Consider the following 14,401-nt stretch of genomic DNA (forward strand, 5'->3'; position numbering starts at 1 on the left):
CCTTTAATACGTACTATGTGCATTTTCATTTCGGAAAAGAGCAAGAAGGCCGGTGCTGCGCGGCTGGGATACCGCACGTAATCCGCAGACAGAGAGCGACATGGCCAGTTTCCTACGTTTTCGTCGAAGACGACACGGGTCTTTGCGCTGGTTAAAAACACAAAGTCCTCGCAGCAGTTGCATGCGCCCTAGCTACTCCCGAGCTAACACTGTCCCGTTCCGTGCTGTAACGGAATAATTACGTCCGTCCGGACTACACTAATTAATCACTTGACGAGTGGTTCGACAGCAACCTTCGAAGATGCGGCCGGTGATCGAGCCGGTGCATGCATTCATGCCTTCCCAGCCAAACTCGAATTGAGTTACTGAAACTGAAACTGCTAGGTCTAAAAAATTGATGGACAGTTCTGCGCTGTGCCGTCCCCTACAAAGCATTTTGTGCGGATTCATTCGACGGACGGCAGCGAAGGGGGAGGCGTGCACGTACGTGGCCGTGGCGAGCTAGGCCGGATGTGTACAGGACAGGGGTGAGACTAGACTAGCTAGCGCAATGGACGGCTGGCACCGGCGGCGGCGGTCGCTTTCGGGGGCTCTTCTCCCGACTGCGCCCGGGGACTGGTCGGCCACCGCCGGCCGGCCCGACCCCAAAAGGCAAAGGCAGGCAGGCGCGGGGAGTCCACGCGCGGCCGGCGACGGGCCCACGCCGGCGCACACGCCAGCGCGACGTCACCATTACGACGCACTAGCAGGCGACCACCTGTGTTACTACTATTCGGATCAAAGGATGCAATCGAATTCCATTTTGCTCGAATCTCGTGCCCCAGATTTTCCCGGATATGCATTGCACCGCCTGTCTGCGGAGGGTTCACCGAATGAGAATGCTACGAGCTAGGCAGCTATAGCTAGCTAATCGCCGTTGCTTTACACTTAAAAAACCCGGCACATCATGCTTTACTTGTTCGCGAACAATGCGCTCGCTCGCTCCAATGATCAAGCCTTTGATGGTTGCCTTCCCTGCCTCTCGAAGCAGCAATGGTCCACCGGAAAAGGAATGGAATAAACTAGCCAGAACAAACTTTAATCCCAGGCGGCTGGTGATAGCTGGTGTGGTCTTGATATATATTATCCCATTTTATATGATGTGTTTTCGCGGTCAATTATGCTGTGATCCATGCTGAAGCGCAAAAAAAGGGGCTCTTTGGTTCAATTAAAGGAATTGCATATGTTCCTAAAAAAGGGGAATTTGATATGATTTTCATGACCTCTCTGATCCCCCATGATTCTAATGTACAATAATACATGGGGCTGCCCTCTTTTTTTAGAAAACAAGTATTACAAAAACGTACATGATTTGAAATGCCACGTATTCTTGAATGCTATAGGATTGGATAGCCAAAGAATTAGCACCATATATGTTTGCCACGTCGCATGAATGCCAAGGAATTATACAAGAGTTTTTACTGGATGGGAATTTTCATCCAAAATAGAGTTTAAAGAAATCATTTGGAAAAATTCTAAGGATTTGGATCCTAGTCAAACAACCTTCACGCAGAAATTTCCTTAGGTTTTAAATACTCCAAGAATATCAATAAAATTCCCCTTAATCAAAGAAGTCGGGACCGCTTTGATTCACCGGAATTTTTGTTGATATTTTCTACCGGCAATGATGAACATGGGGCAAGGCACGAACAGAGAACCCAGCGGGGTGCACACGAGACAAAAGGGTTTACCTAGGTTCCGAGATGCGGTATTTACCTTACTTCCTGCCTTTGTGTACTGTATTGATGGTTGCCACGTGTGAAGCTAGGGTTTGTGGTGTTCCAAAGAGTTACAAGGTTGAGGGGAGTGTACCGATCATGATTTAGTAGTCCTATGCAGTTATTGTTGAACTTACTTTATCTGGTAGAATGTGCCTTCTACTTCAAGCTGATGATACGTCCCGTATAGTGGATGAACTCCGAGTCCTTGGCCGGGCCCACCTGTGGCTACTGGGCCGAGTTTGTCCTTCCTGACTATACCCTGGGGTCATGGCATCGTCAATTTCAACACGCAGGAGTAGGAAAGAAAAATACAGAAATGAGATCTCATGACATGCATAATTATACAAGAAATAAAAAGACAAGAATGTGTAATAGATGTTGTTTTGTTGTGTCCATGGTTTGTGCAAAAATACTACATGTGAAACGATCTAGAGCACACGTGGGGTGCCATGTTGGTGTCACGCGTCTCGATTGGCTATGTAGTAGCACTTCACTCCCTCTTATGCCACATCATGTACCCAAGTTTGAGTTATCCAACTTGATGCATGAAAGTGAACTTCATGGACAACTTCTTGTATCAACCGTGCAATTTACTCCTTTTTAATCATGCAAACCAATGATACCCGCCACAATTCATGGTGGGTGCTACACCACTAGAGAAGGACCTGAAATATTTCAGTGTCTTGGAACACACTGTCTCCTTCAAGAAACATGAGGTGTGCGCACATTTTAGATGGCCTATTTACTAAAAAAAAGAATTTGTTGAGCAATATGCAAATTATTACTAAGTAGTAGTAGCAAAAAGAATTGAGAGAGATAGAGTGATAGCAAAAAAAAAGAGTGAAGCAAATTGATATTGCTGGATTCTTGTACTAGTATTAGAATTTTTTTCAAAACTATGTTATTTTTTGTAGCAATTTCGGAAACTATAGCGTAGAATGAAAAAAAAATCAAAACTAATAGCCCGTCAGCCAATCTTTGGCCGAAGTAGTACTTTTCGGCCACAACTAGGCCGAAATAGTACTTTTCGGCCATAGCTAGGCCGAAGTAGTACTTTTCGGCCACACTTAGGCCGAAGTAGTACTTTCCGGCCACACTTAGGCCGAAGTAGTACTTTCCGGCCACACTTAGACCGAAATAGACTTTTTGGTCAAGTCTAGGCCGAAAAGTCACTTTTTGGTCAACCCTAGGCCGAAGTTGCATGGCTCATGCTGAATTGTATTTTGTCGCCACCCGTTTCCCGCCCACCCCTTCCCGCCACCCGTTTCCCGCCAACCCCTTCCCGTCATATGTTTCCGCCACCCGTTTCTCGCCAACCCCTCCCCGCCAATCCCTTCCCACCTTATTTTCCCGCCAATCTGTTCCCGCCTTATTTTCCCGCCAATCCCTTCCCGCCTTATTTGCCTGCCAATCCCTTCCCGCCATACCGCAGTTATTCTTTCCCGCCATTTTCTCCTCTGTATCTATAAAACCCCCTTCAGGCGGAGGTGGATAAGCATTCCAGTGTAGTGTAGTCGAGATGTCCCATTATCCATTCGATCGTAGTTTTCACCCTAAGATGAGCAGCACTCTGCTGAGTCTAGCTACCGATTTCAGGATGGACAATAGGATAGTTCCATGGGACGAACTCACCGGTAGTGACACCATAATGAATGAGTTGGCTCACCAACTACGTAGGTCTGGGTGGCCTGAAAGGACCTATGAGGAGGTACGTCAAGAACTTCTTAGGTTGCATGAAAGGTGGAAGAAGGTGGTGGAGCCGAAGAGTGAAACTTTCAGAAGGACTGCAGAAAAGCATCCATTTTTATGGACTGGGGAGAGCGAGGACGACGATGATATCTTCATGCCGCCGCTTCCGGGTTCTGCATCGTCGAAGGGCAAGAGTTCTGCATCGTCCAAAGGAAAGAGTTATGCATCCGCGAAGGGCAAGAGTTCTGTATCGACCAAGGGCAAGAGTTCTGCATCGACGAAAGGCAAGAAGAGCGCATCGTCGAAGGGCAAGAGGGTTGCATCAACGGAGGATGACGATGATGACTTCATGTAGTATGTAAGATGTATTCCAGTTGTACCGTTTCATTCAGATGTATTTGCATTATTAGTTTGTATTGTATTATTGTAGGGCATTATGTTCTATCTGAATTTCATTTTGTAGTATGTAAGATGTATTGCACAAGTTCAGCCGCACCGTTTAATTCAGATGTACTTGTATCTTAATTATCGGTTGTAGTCTATTTGGAAATGTAACTGAAATAAGAATGCAAATTAATAGTAATATGTGTCTCGCATACATAAAACAATATATGTCTCCTGATCACATAGAAGCAAGTGCGATAGTAACACATACATGAAGCATGTCTCATACATAAATACTGACACACAACTGCGAATAGTCTGAAACTAACATAGATAATGAGTCATACATAGATAGATAAGCATATCACTGCGGGGGACGACGACGAGTCTGGGTCTTCCTCGGGCGAGGACCCGAAGGCGATAAGCGCTGAGGCGATGGACGAGGCTCGCGATAACCACGACCATAGTTAACCTTGTCTGTCACGGTCTGTGTCTCCTACGTCGGTGGTGGTGGTGGAGTGTGAAACATTGTCTGCGAGAAGCCATAAATGTTTGTAGCTTGGTCATCATCCTCGCGGTCGCCCTCAAAGTACGAAGCACCACCACTAAGGATCGGTGACTGCTCTGAATGCATGAACGGTTGCGACTGGTTGCCGCCTGCGGTAAAGTAAAATTAATACAAATGCATGAACGAAGCACCACCAGTAAGCATCAGTGACTGCTGAGAATGCAAGAACGATTACTACACTGTTCAAAAGAATGTAGTGAGTAGTGTTACCTAGATTCATCTGCTGATGCCAGTAAGCGCTCCCTAGCTGTGAAGGAGGTGGCTCATGCCAGGAAGAGCTCCCTGGCTGTGAAGGAGGTGGCTCATGCCAGGAAGAGCTCCCTGGCTGTGAAGGAGGTGGCTCATGCCAGGAAGAGCTCCCTGGCTGTGAAGGAGGTGGCTCATGCCAGGAAGATCTCCCTGGCTGTGAAGGAGGTGGCTCATGCCAGGAAGATCTCCCTGGCTGTGAAGGAGGTGGCTCATGCCAGGAAGATCTCCCTGGCTGTGAAGGATGAGGTTCTGCACGGTGCACAGAGGGTCGTGGTTCTGAACGGTGCACAGAGGGTCGTGGTTCTGAATGTTGTACAGAGGGACGTGGCGGACGATGTGCTGGAGGAGGAAGTGCAACATCCGAAGTCCGTCTACACGTAACAGCTGCGTAAATCCCGTGTAGCTTGTCATCAAGAGGCCTCAACCATGAGACGCCCTCTCGCGGTGGGATAGTTTCTCCCCTCTGAAAGCGCCGCATTAAAGCGGAAACCTCCTCTCGCGCCTGTACTGTCAAGTCACCCTGTACACAAAGAATGAACCAATTATATGCTCGTTGTATGATAGACACCACGAATAGACAACCAAGCGAATATGTCCAGATTAACAAAAGACTTAACATATGAGAACCAAGGCATTTACCGCGTGGTGTCTGGTTCCCACAACAGAGGCAGTTGGGTACATATCGCTGGTGAGAGGGGCTTCGATCTGATCAGTAGCAGCTGATGGAACCAAGTAGATCCTCATTGTATGCCGGTAACGCTGCAGATACAACCCAAACATTTCCCAGTTAAAGGGCCGAACCTCACCCCAGATATTTGTCGCAGCGGTAGTCCATTCGTCAACGTAAGGGGTAATGCTCTCAAGCCAATAAGTCATGGACTTGTTTCCTCCTAGGCGACTGTCCCTGAGATTGACATGCGCGATACATGATTAGGTATATTATGAATGCAGATGAGTCGTGCATCGACAGTGATCACGTGGTTCTCCGTAAACATTGTCTTGCCGAATAGCCAAAGAATATATGCCTCTAGGGACCGGTCAATCTGAGCCTCCGACAACTGAACGTCGGGATGTCCTAACGAGACAATCTACATAGAAACGTAATAATTGTATGAACATCAGACAACTAAAAAACAACATTTGTTTAAGTGGCCGTGATGGTTACCTAAAACTGGCTCAACCATCTAAAAAGAGGTCCATGAGGATCGTTGTGTATAGCCCTAGCAGTCGGGACTGCAGCCAAAAAACGGGTCTGCATCGCTGCTTGCCACCCAGATTCTGCCTCTAAGGGACCTATGGCAGCACCCGCCAGAGGTAATCCCAACAAGTAAGACACATCCTGTAAAGTAGGCGCCATCTCTCCCCAAGGAAAGTGAAACGTATGTGTTTCTGGTCTCCATCTATCTACTAAGCAGGTAAGGAGTGACTTGTCGTAAGAGAAACGTCTCACTTGCCTCTTGTGTAACTGCAATGGTTCACCTGCCTCATCTAAATCCGGACCATCAATCCACTCATCCAATGTACCCTCAACCAGCCGTGCCAAGGGTAGAAGTCCAGCCCAACTTAACCTACAAAATAAAGAGATTGTTAGCGGTTATGAAAAGTATGTCAAACATAGTAAGTCATTATATGGTCTCCATTATATGCACACATACCTATCAACCCATGAATCGTGTATCAGCCAGTTAGTCTTTGGGGTACGAGTGACCAACACGTCTAAGTTGTTGCCCGCTTCCGTAAGAGCGCCCCGGTGCTTTCTATTGATGTTACCATTAAGCAATGAATACGAAGACATATCTGCAATTCAAATTATCCGCACAAATTATAACATAGTCCTGACATATTACAAATTAAAACATAGTCCTGACATATTACATATTAAAACATAGTCCTCACATATTACAAATTAAAACATAGTCCTCACATATTACAAATTAAAACATAGTCATGACATATTACATATTAAAACCCACTACGGCACATTATATAGCTTGTGAGTTATTTCTTCCTCGTCCGCCCCTTCGGCCTCGACTGCCACGACCACGTCCGCCTCTTGCTCCTGTTGTCGCAGCCGTCGATGTGGAAGCACTCGTCGATGCGGAAGCACCATCTTTGTTCAGGTCGGGACAATATTTCATCCTATGCCCATAAGCCGCGCATAACAAACATTGTCTGGTTGCTCCACCAGCTTCAGACTGGTCCATATCATTCCGGATGCGACGGGCCTTTCGTCTGCCCCTACTTGTTCGCCGAAGGTCTGGATGCGGGATGTATACTCTCTCACCGTCGTTTACCTTGTTGAAATTGCCGACGACTCTAAACCCTGTCATCTCGCCTGTCCAGGTGTTGAGAACTGCCTCTTTTAAATAGTATGGGGACACGAAGGATATAGCATCCAACTGAATCTGGCCACAGGCGGCCAACACATGAGAGCAAGGTAGGTGCAACAACTTCGGTTTGTTGCATGTACACTCACACGTTGGATAAAATTCCGTTCCAATTTTTACCTCGTGTGTCTTCACCTCATTTCCAGAACCAAAACCATCGGTAGGAAGATGAACCTCATACCTCCTTTCTTGATTCCCTATGAGTCTGACACTGTGCTTCTTTGCTTTCTCTATCTTCTTTGCCATGTATTCCATGACACGGCTACAATAAGGTGTGTTCTGATTATCTTCAATATGCTTCTTTGCTAACTCGTGCCTTTCTCTGAAATATCTCAAAGTGCCATGGAATACAGCCTCCACAATAGCTGTGAGTGGCAATGCTCTATTCCTTCTCAGCACAAAGTTATACACCTCTGCAAGATTGGTTGTCATGTGTCCATACCTAGCTCCATGTGTGTCATGCAGCAAAGACCAATTCATTGGAGGCTCTTTCTCTATCCACTCAAAAAAATTCTTTATTGCCCTTCCCTTCTTTCTCTTAGTATTAGGAGGGTCAATTGCTGGCAAGTCACAAAGACCAACTGGCTCCTCTAGCTCCGCGATGAGTGCTGCTAATTTAACCTGATCTTCTTCCATTTTCTTCCTTGCACGGACCTGCTTCTTAGTAAACTCATCTAGTTTTGACCAAATAAATTCGTATTTCCACTGCTGGCTCTGCTTGCATAATTTTTTGAACAAGTTCATCAACCGCTTGTTCTTGAACTGTGAGAAAAAATTAGCCCCAAGATGGCGCATGCACCACCGGCTCTGCAAGTCCCTCCAAGGTGTTGGTTCATCATCTGCTGGATTCCGAAGTGTCTTCACGGCCTTCAATATACCAGCATGTCTGTCATGAATGACACACACGTTTGGTCGGTCCTTCACAATGGAAATTTTCACTTGGCGGAAGAACCAAACCCAGCTGAGAAAGTTCTCACCCTCCACAAATGCCATGGCAAGTGGGATGATTTGATTGTTCCCGTCCACACCAATAGCAGTCAGGATTTGCCCTCTATACTGACCGGTCAGGAATGTACCATCCACAAACATAACAGGAGGACAATGTCGGAAAGCTTCGATGCACATAGCAAATGAGAAGAACACTCGTTTCAACACCTTGAAATCTGGTATACTCAGCAACCTCATGTGTTGTACGTTCACATAAGTGCCCGGATTCCTCTCCTTCAGTATGCCCAGGAGACGGACAACATTATCATATGAGTCGAAGAACGTCCCAAACCTTTCCTCCATAGCCTTCTGCTTAGCCCTCCAAGCCTTCCCATAAGCAATGACATAATTCCATCTGACCTTCACTGCCGTCTGGATGTGTTTTGCTTCCATATCTTTCTTCTCTACTATCTCAGTATACATGAGTTGCGCAATGAGACTTGAAGTCAGGTTCGGATGCTTCACCAGCAGGTTCGTCCTCACACAATTATGTGGGACGACAATGGTGACAACCCAGTGGATGTCATACTTCGGCACGTGACCGTGCACCTTCCCAGGACAACCTGTTACAACACATTTCACGGTATAGTTTGTTGGACTTGATATGTGTGTCTTGAAAACCCTCTGCGTAGACATAGCCCACTTTATCACCGCATACTTCAATTTTTTCTTTGTATCAAACATAGCCCCTATTTGTACTTGGTTCAGATTATACTGCCATGGAGTCTCATGGCCATCGTTCACCGTAAGGCCGGTGGATGTCCTGCTCCCATGCAGAAGGAATCGGTACCTCAACTTCATCCTCAGAATTTTCAGAATCCAGTTCCTCCACCAATCCATCCTCGTCCTCTTCCTCCATCACCCTCTGCATTTCATCCCCTTCCTCATCCCCATCAGCAAAACCAGAAACAACTAATATTATCGACTGGCTACTCTGCCCAGTATCAGGACCACAAACATTGTGTGGCACGTAGTCTGACTCTTTCTCCGGTTGGCTAGCATCCACATCTTGTGGCTGTGACCCGGATAAAACAATCTCGTTAGCCACTTCACTGCCTTGGCCGGGTTCATACCCCCTGTGGAGTTGTACGGTATTCTCCTTCTTCGGCACAGGTTGCACAAGTGCATATGGGTGGATTCTTCGGTCTCGGCAGCGTCTTAACAGGGACAACCAATGCTGGCTCCTATCTACCGGCATCAACTCCCACTTGACATTTTTACAAGATTTGGTCCACAATGCATGAATACTGACGGAACATACTTCAGGATCCAGACCGAAACTAGTTGTCAACCAGTACTTCAACTGTCTAATGTCCAGTCTGTCCGGGTCAGCTAGTGTCATAACGCCATTTTTAAACTCGCTAAGATCAACCCCCAACTCATTATATCGAACATTACCAGCGCCGTAGTAAACATTCAGATTTACTGATTCAGACATTTTCACCTGTCAAACATTGCCATCTTCTCATTAATCACAACGAACTATGCGCTAAAATGCCTTCAAAAATATATTAACACTAAAATTTATAATATGACTTATATACACTAACTAAACTATATTAATCACAATATACACTAATATTATCCGCTACACGAACTATGCGTTAAAATGCCTCCAGAAATATATTAACACTAAAATTCACAATATACACTAATATTATCCGCTACACGAACTATGCGCTAAAATGCCTCCAAAAATATATTAACACTAAAATTCATGATATACACTAATATTATCCGCTACACGAACTATGCGCTAAAATGCCTCCTAAATTAAATTAACACTGAAATTCACAATGAACACTAATATTATCCGCTACACGAACTATGCGCTAATATTTACATAATATTTGTGACGACGTGATTATACCTTCGAAGTGTGTGTCCGCTTCTTGCTTCTCTCTTTGACTCAGCGGCACCGGCCACCTCGCGAAGTACTTGCACCACCGGAGAACGACAACGCCGCCCCCGACGACCGGAGGTTCAACTCCGGTCAGCCCCCAACCTGCTCCTCCTCCTCACCACCTCCTCTGCAGCTGCTGCTACTAGTCACCACCACCTACTACCCGTCCTCCTCTCCACCATGGCTCCTCCTCCCCACCATGGCTGCTCCTCTACACATCAAAAACTATCCCATAGCAAAAAATAACACCGTAGGCCGGTGGAGATTGCTATGATCTACCGATTCTGTGGGTTGGATTTGCAAATGTGTGGCAAATGGAGGAGATCGGCGCGGGGGGGGGGAGTTCTACAGAGAAGAACTGAGAGAGAGAGAAAGGGAAACGAAGAACAGCAGCGCAGGGGCGAACGGTGCTTATCCGCATCTTTTCGGCCTACACCTGGCCGAAAACCTCTTCGGTCGAAGCCTGGCCGAAAAGGCCAGCTTCGGTCACCGGTGGGCCGAAAACGGCCCAGTTCGGCCTCTTGGCACCCGAAGCTACTATTTTCGGCCGGGCCCCCGCCAACAACGAGTTTTCGGCCCAACCGCGGCCGAAAAGCCTACTTCGGCCACACCCTGGCCGAAAACTGCCTTTTCGGCCCACTCCTGGCCGACGGGCTACTAGTTTTGCGTTTTTTTCATTCTACGCTATAGTTTCCGAAATTGGTACAAAAAATAACATAGTTTTGAAAAAAAATCCTAGTATTAAGACGGGTCGTGCTAATCATGGCGTTACACTGGAATGGTTGACCACACGCAAACGGCCGGGAACACCGAAAACTCCTCCGCGGTTTCAACACCGCACTCCTTGCTCCCGCGACCAGTTTCAACTCTATGCTCAGCGAGTCAGCAAGGGTCCAAGGATTTCCCTAGCGTCACTGCATGAGGACGTGCGGTGTTTGACTTGATCCGCACATAGCCGCGTGACTCACTCTACACATATGCGTACACTCTCTGCCTAGCTAGCCAGCCAGGCAAATATTCTAATCCCATCAACGAAAAATCCAGGAACGGACGAGCATAAACTCGCTACGAAGCAGCCACTGCACCCCCCATCCATCAACCCCAAAGGTCAGAGCTCACAAGTCAGAGCCCCCTCCGTCGATCGATCGTGCTCGTGCTCGTGCTCTTCACTCACCGCGTCACCCAAGTCCACTCCCCAGCCAGTACTGTCCCAATCCCCCGCGGCTCGATCGACGACCCGCGTATATAAACCATTGGTTGTTTCCCTCCACTACACCGGCCCAGGCGACCGATTGAGATGGCGGAGGAGTGGTGGGGCTCCGCACGAACCGGCGGCGACGCGCTCTCGGCGTGCTCCGCGACCCCTGCCGGGTCAGAGATCAGCGGGACTTCGGGGATGAGTTCGGGGCCTGCAGGTCTACCGGACTCCGCCGCAGCCGCCTCGCCGTTCTTCCTTGCTGATCCGCAGATGGATTGGACGCAATCCTTCATGTAAGTAGGAATTAAATCGTTCTTGTATTAGCTAGGCTAGCAACCCTCGTCTCCATTTCGTTGACTCCGTAGTCCTTAATGATACCCCTCTGAGTATCTCGGTCTCGTGCATGGCTAGCAGGGCCGCGAAAGTAGGGGCAGGGGCCGACGCTCCGACGAGCTTCAACGCGTTGCTCCACCTGCAAGGAGACGCGAGCCGCCAGTTCCTGCTCGATCAGGCGGAGCATCCGCCTCCCGTTCTTGCTACCCCGTACACCGACCGCGCGGCGCATCAGGGGTCCGTGTACGCGGACGGCCTGTACGGCTCCAGCTTGGCCAGTAGCTACGGTGACACGCATGCTGCCGCGACGACGAAGCCGTTCTCGCAGCAGCAGCAGCAGCACCAGTTCCCAGATTTCTTCAGCTCGACGGGGCTCTTTGGCGCGCCGGCTCCGACCCAGAGGGCACCGCAGCCTCTCCTGCAGGCTCTAGAGCCCAAACTCCTCAAGGTATTCGCATAGCTAGCACCTACTACTTACTGATTGCACTTTGCACGCATGAAGTTATGATGAACTAGGGTTCCTTCTGACATGGTTTCTGAATTTGGATGCAGTCCAGAACTGAACCTGCGGCTCAGGACGCCTGCTCGTCGTCATCGGCGACGAGAAGGAGCAGCGCCGCCCCTCCGGCGGCGAAGAAGCCCCGGACAGAGACGCCGTCACCGATGCCGACTTTCAAGGTACGCGCGCACCGGCCGGTGGCGACCCCATATTGCCATATAGTACAACTGATCGTTCTTCCACATATATGTGTCACGTCAATTCAAATATATTTATTCTCTCTGGCATCAAGTGATCGAGCTATAAGCCTATAATGCCTACTTGATATATTGCTTTTGAATAGAATTTGCCGTGTTTCTGTCTGGCAGGTGAGGAAAGAGAAGCTCGGGGACAGAGTCACCGCGCTCCAGCAGCTGGTCTCGCCTTTTGGAAAGGTTTCCTTTCCACCCTCCTACTTCCTTTCTGTTTTTCCCTCCATTATTAGCTTAGTAGACTACTTAACTTTCTTTTAGCTTCTGTTTGTACTATATTGCTCTGCAATTCGTGTGTAAGTTGCTGAGTATTTGCACCTTTTTGATCGATGCCCGGCCCTTTAGACGGACACGGCATCGGTTCTCCACGAGGCCATCGGATACATCAAGTTCCTTCACGATCAAGTTGCCGTGAGTACCAAAATTCCCTAAGCAACCCCTAGCTCATTATAGATGCTCCAAGGCTCCAAGCTTTGTTTTCGCTTACTTATTGCAGATTCCCAAACAGCTAGCACAAGTAATATTTTCATGATGCACACGCCATTAACTGGGTTTTTCTCTGCATGCAGTCTCTCAGCTCTCCCTACTTCATCAGGTGTAGTGGCGGTCCGGTGCAGCTCCAGCACAAACAGGTACCAGTATATTGCTATTGCAGCGCTGTTTCCTCAATTTCCTCTCACTTATGAATTGCATTTTTCTCATGAACTAGGCTTCCGATGGCGACGCCGGCGAGGCAAAGGAGGATCTGCGGAGCCGTGGCCTGTGCCTTGTCCCGGTGGCGAGCACTTACACGATGGCTAGCGAGACGGCAGCACCGGAGTTCTGGCACCCTACCTTCGGAGGCACGTTTCATTGATTCTAATAAGATCCGTAGACATGCAAGTAGTATCTAGCACATTATAGCCACTCAGCTAGGCAGTTATGCATATATATGTGTGTGTTTGTGTGTCGGCTAAGCAATGTATACTCATGGTCTCATGCCACACCACTAAATCACATTGTTGAAGCAAAAGCGAGAAAGGCTTTTAAGCAATCAGCAATGTGCGGACAAAGTCAAATCATGTGTATATATTGAATCGAAGAAAAACTGAAGAGCGGTAAAAAAGGAAATAAACTTGAAAAGAATTATATGCACTAGGAACTTAGTAAAACGGAACTACTCCCTCCGTTCCTAAATATTTGTCTTTTTAGAGATTTAAAATGGACTTTCACATACAAATGTATATAAACATATTTTAGAATGTAGATTCACTCATTTTGCTCCGTATGTTGTCACTTGTTGAAATCTCTAGGAAGACAGATATTTAGGAACGGAGGGAGTATTTTGCACATGACACTTAACTTTCCGATCCTTGCAACGATTGATGATCCAAAGTCCAGCTCCAAGCAGCGGATGTGACGAAAGAACGCGGTGAATCGTAGTATAAAAATCGTCCAAACAGTATCGGGCGTGTAGCATTGCTCTTAGTAAAATGCATATTTTTGTGTGAATTATATCCACAGTCCTTAAACTTGAGCGGTGCACTTGCTTTTTTTCCCTTTTTCCGAAAGGGGGTTAAACCCCTGGTCTTTGCATCATCATGGTCCTCAAACTCAAAAGGGCTATTTTGGTCCCTAAACCCAGGTTTGTACCTTACTTTGGTTGAAATCACAATCTTTTTGGCAACTCTGGAACACGTGGACATGGATGATGACCTGAGTTATTGACGTGGCATCCACTATGCCAGGGGGAGCAAGTTCCCCAGCTACGAGACTGTTCAGTAGCATATTTGTTTCGCATTTTGCCCTCATTGTTCAACGAAGCATACTCATTTGGCCTATGTTTCCATTATGAACTCTAGAGGAAAAGAAGGGGTGTGGTGACACTGGGGATCGTCGAAGGGAGACAAATTGGTGACTTATGGACTGGAATGTCAGAGATAGGTGGGGAATACTGCTACCTCTTGAGCTTGTGTTGGTTTTCCCTTGAAGAGGAAAGGGTGATGCAGCAAAGTAGCGTAAGTATTTCCCTCAGTTTTGAGAATCAAGGTATCAATCCAGTAGGAGACGACGCACAAGTCATTGAATACCTGCACAAACAACCAAGAATGCAACCAACACGATAAAGGGGTTGTCAATCCCTTCACGGTCACTCGCAAAAGTGAGATCTGGTAGAGATAGATAAACGGTAAAGTAAATATTTTGGTATTTTTT

At 47.4% G+C, this 14,401-nt stretch overlaps 1 protein-coding gene across 1 annotated transcript; it reads left to right on the plus strand.

The window, feature by feature from the left end:
* The first annotated feature begins 10,975 nt into the window (after positions 1-10,975).
* Positions 10,976-13,366, plus strand: LOC119348875 (transcription factor bHLH112-like). The gene is made up of 7 exons (XM_037616873.1): positions 10,976-11,418; positions 11,540-11,906; positions 12,011-12,136; positions 12,326-12,391; positions 12,554-12,619; positions 12,778-12,840; positions 12,918-13,366. The coding sequence occupies exons 1-7, from the start codon at positions 11,225-11,227 to the stop codon at positions 13,062-13,064; spliced, it is 1,029 nt and encodes a 342-aa protein (XP_037472770.1). The 5' UTR covers positions 10,976-11,224; the 3' UTR covers positions 13,065-13,366.
* The last annotated feature ends 1,035 nt before the right edge of the window (positions 13,367-14,401 follow it).

The sequence above is a fragment of the Triticum dicoccoides genome, chromosome 1B (assembly GCF_002162155.2).
Source record: "Triticum dicoccoides isolate Atlit2015 ecotype Zavitan chromosome 1B, WEW_v2.0, whole genome shotgun sequence".
In the NCBI taxonomy this organism is placed as follows: domain Eukaryota; kingdom Viridiplantae; phylum Streptophyta; class Magnoliopsida; order Poales; family Poaceae; genus Triticum; species Triticum dicoccoides.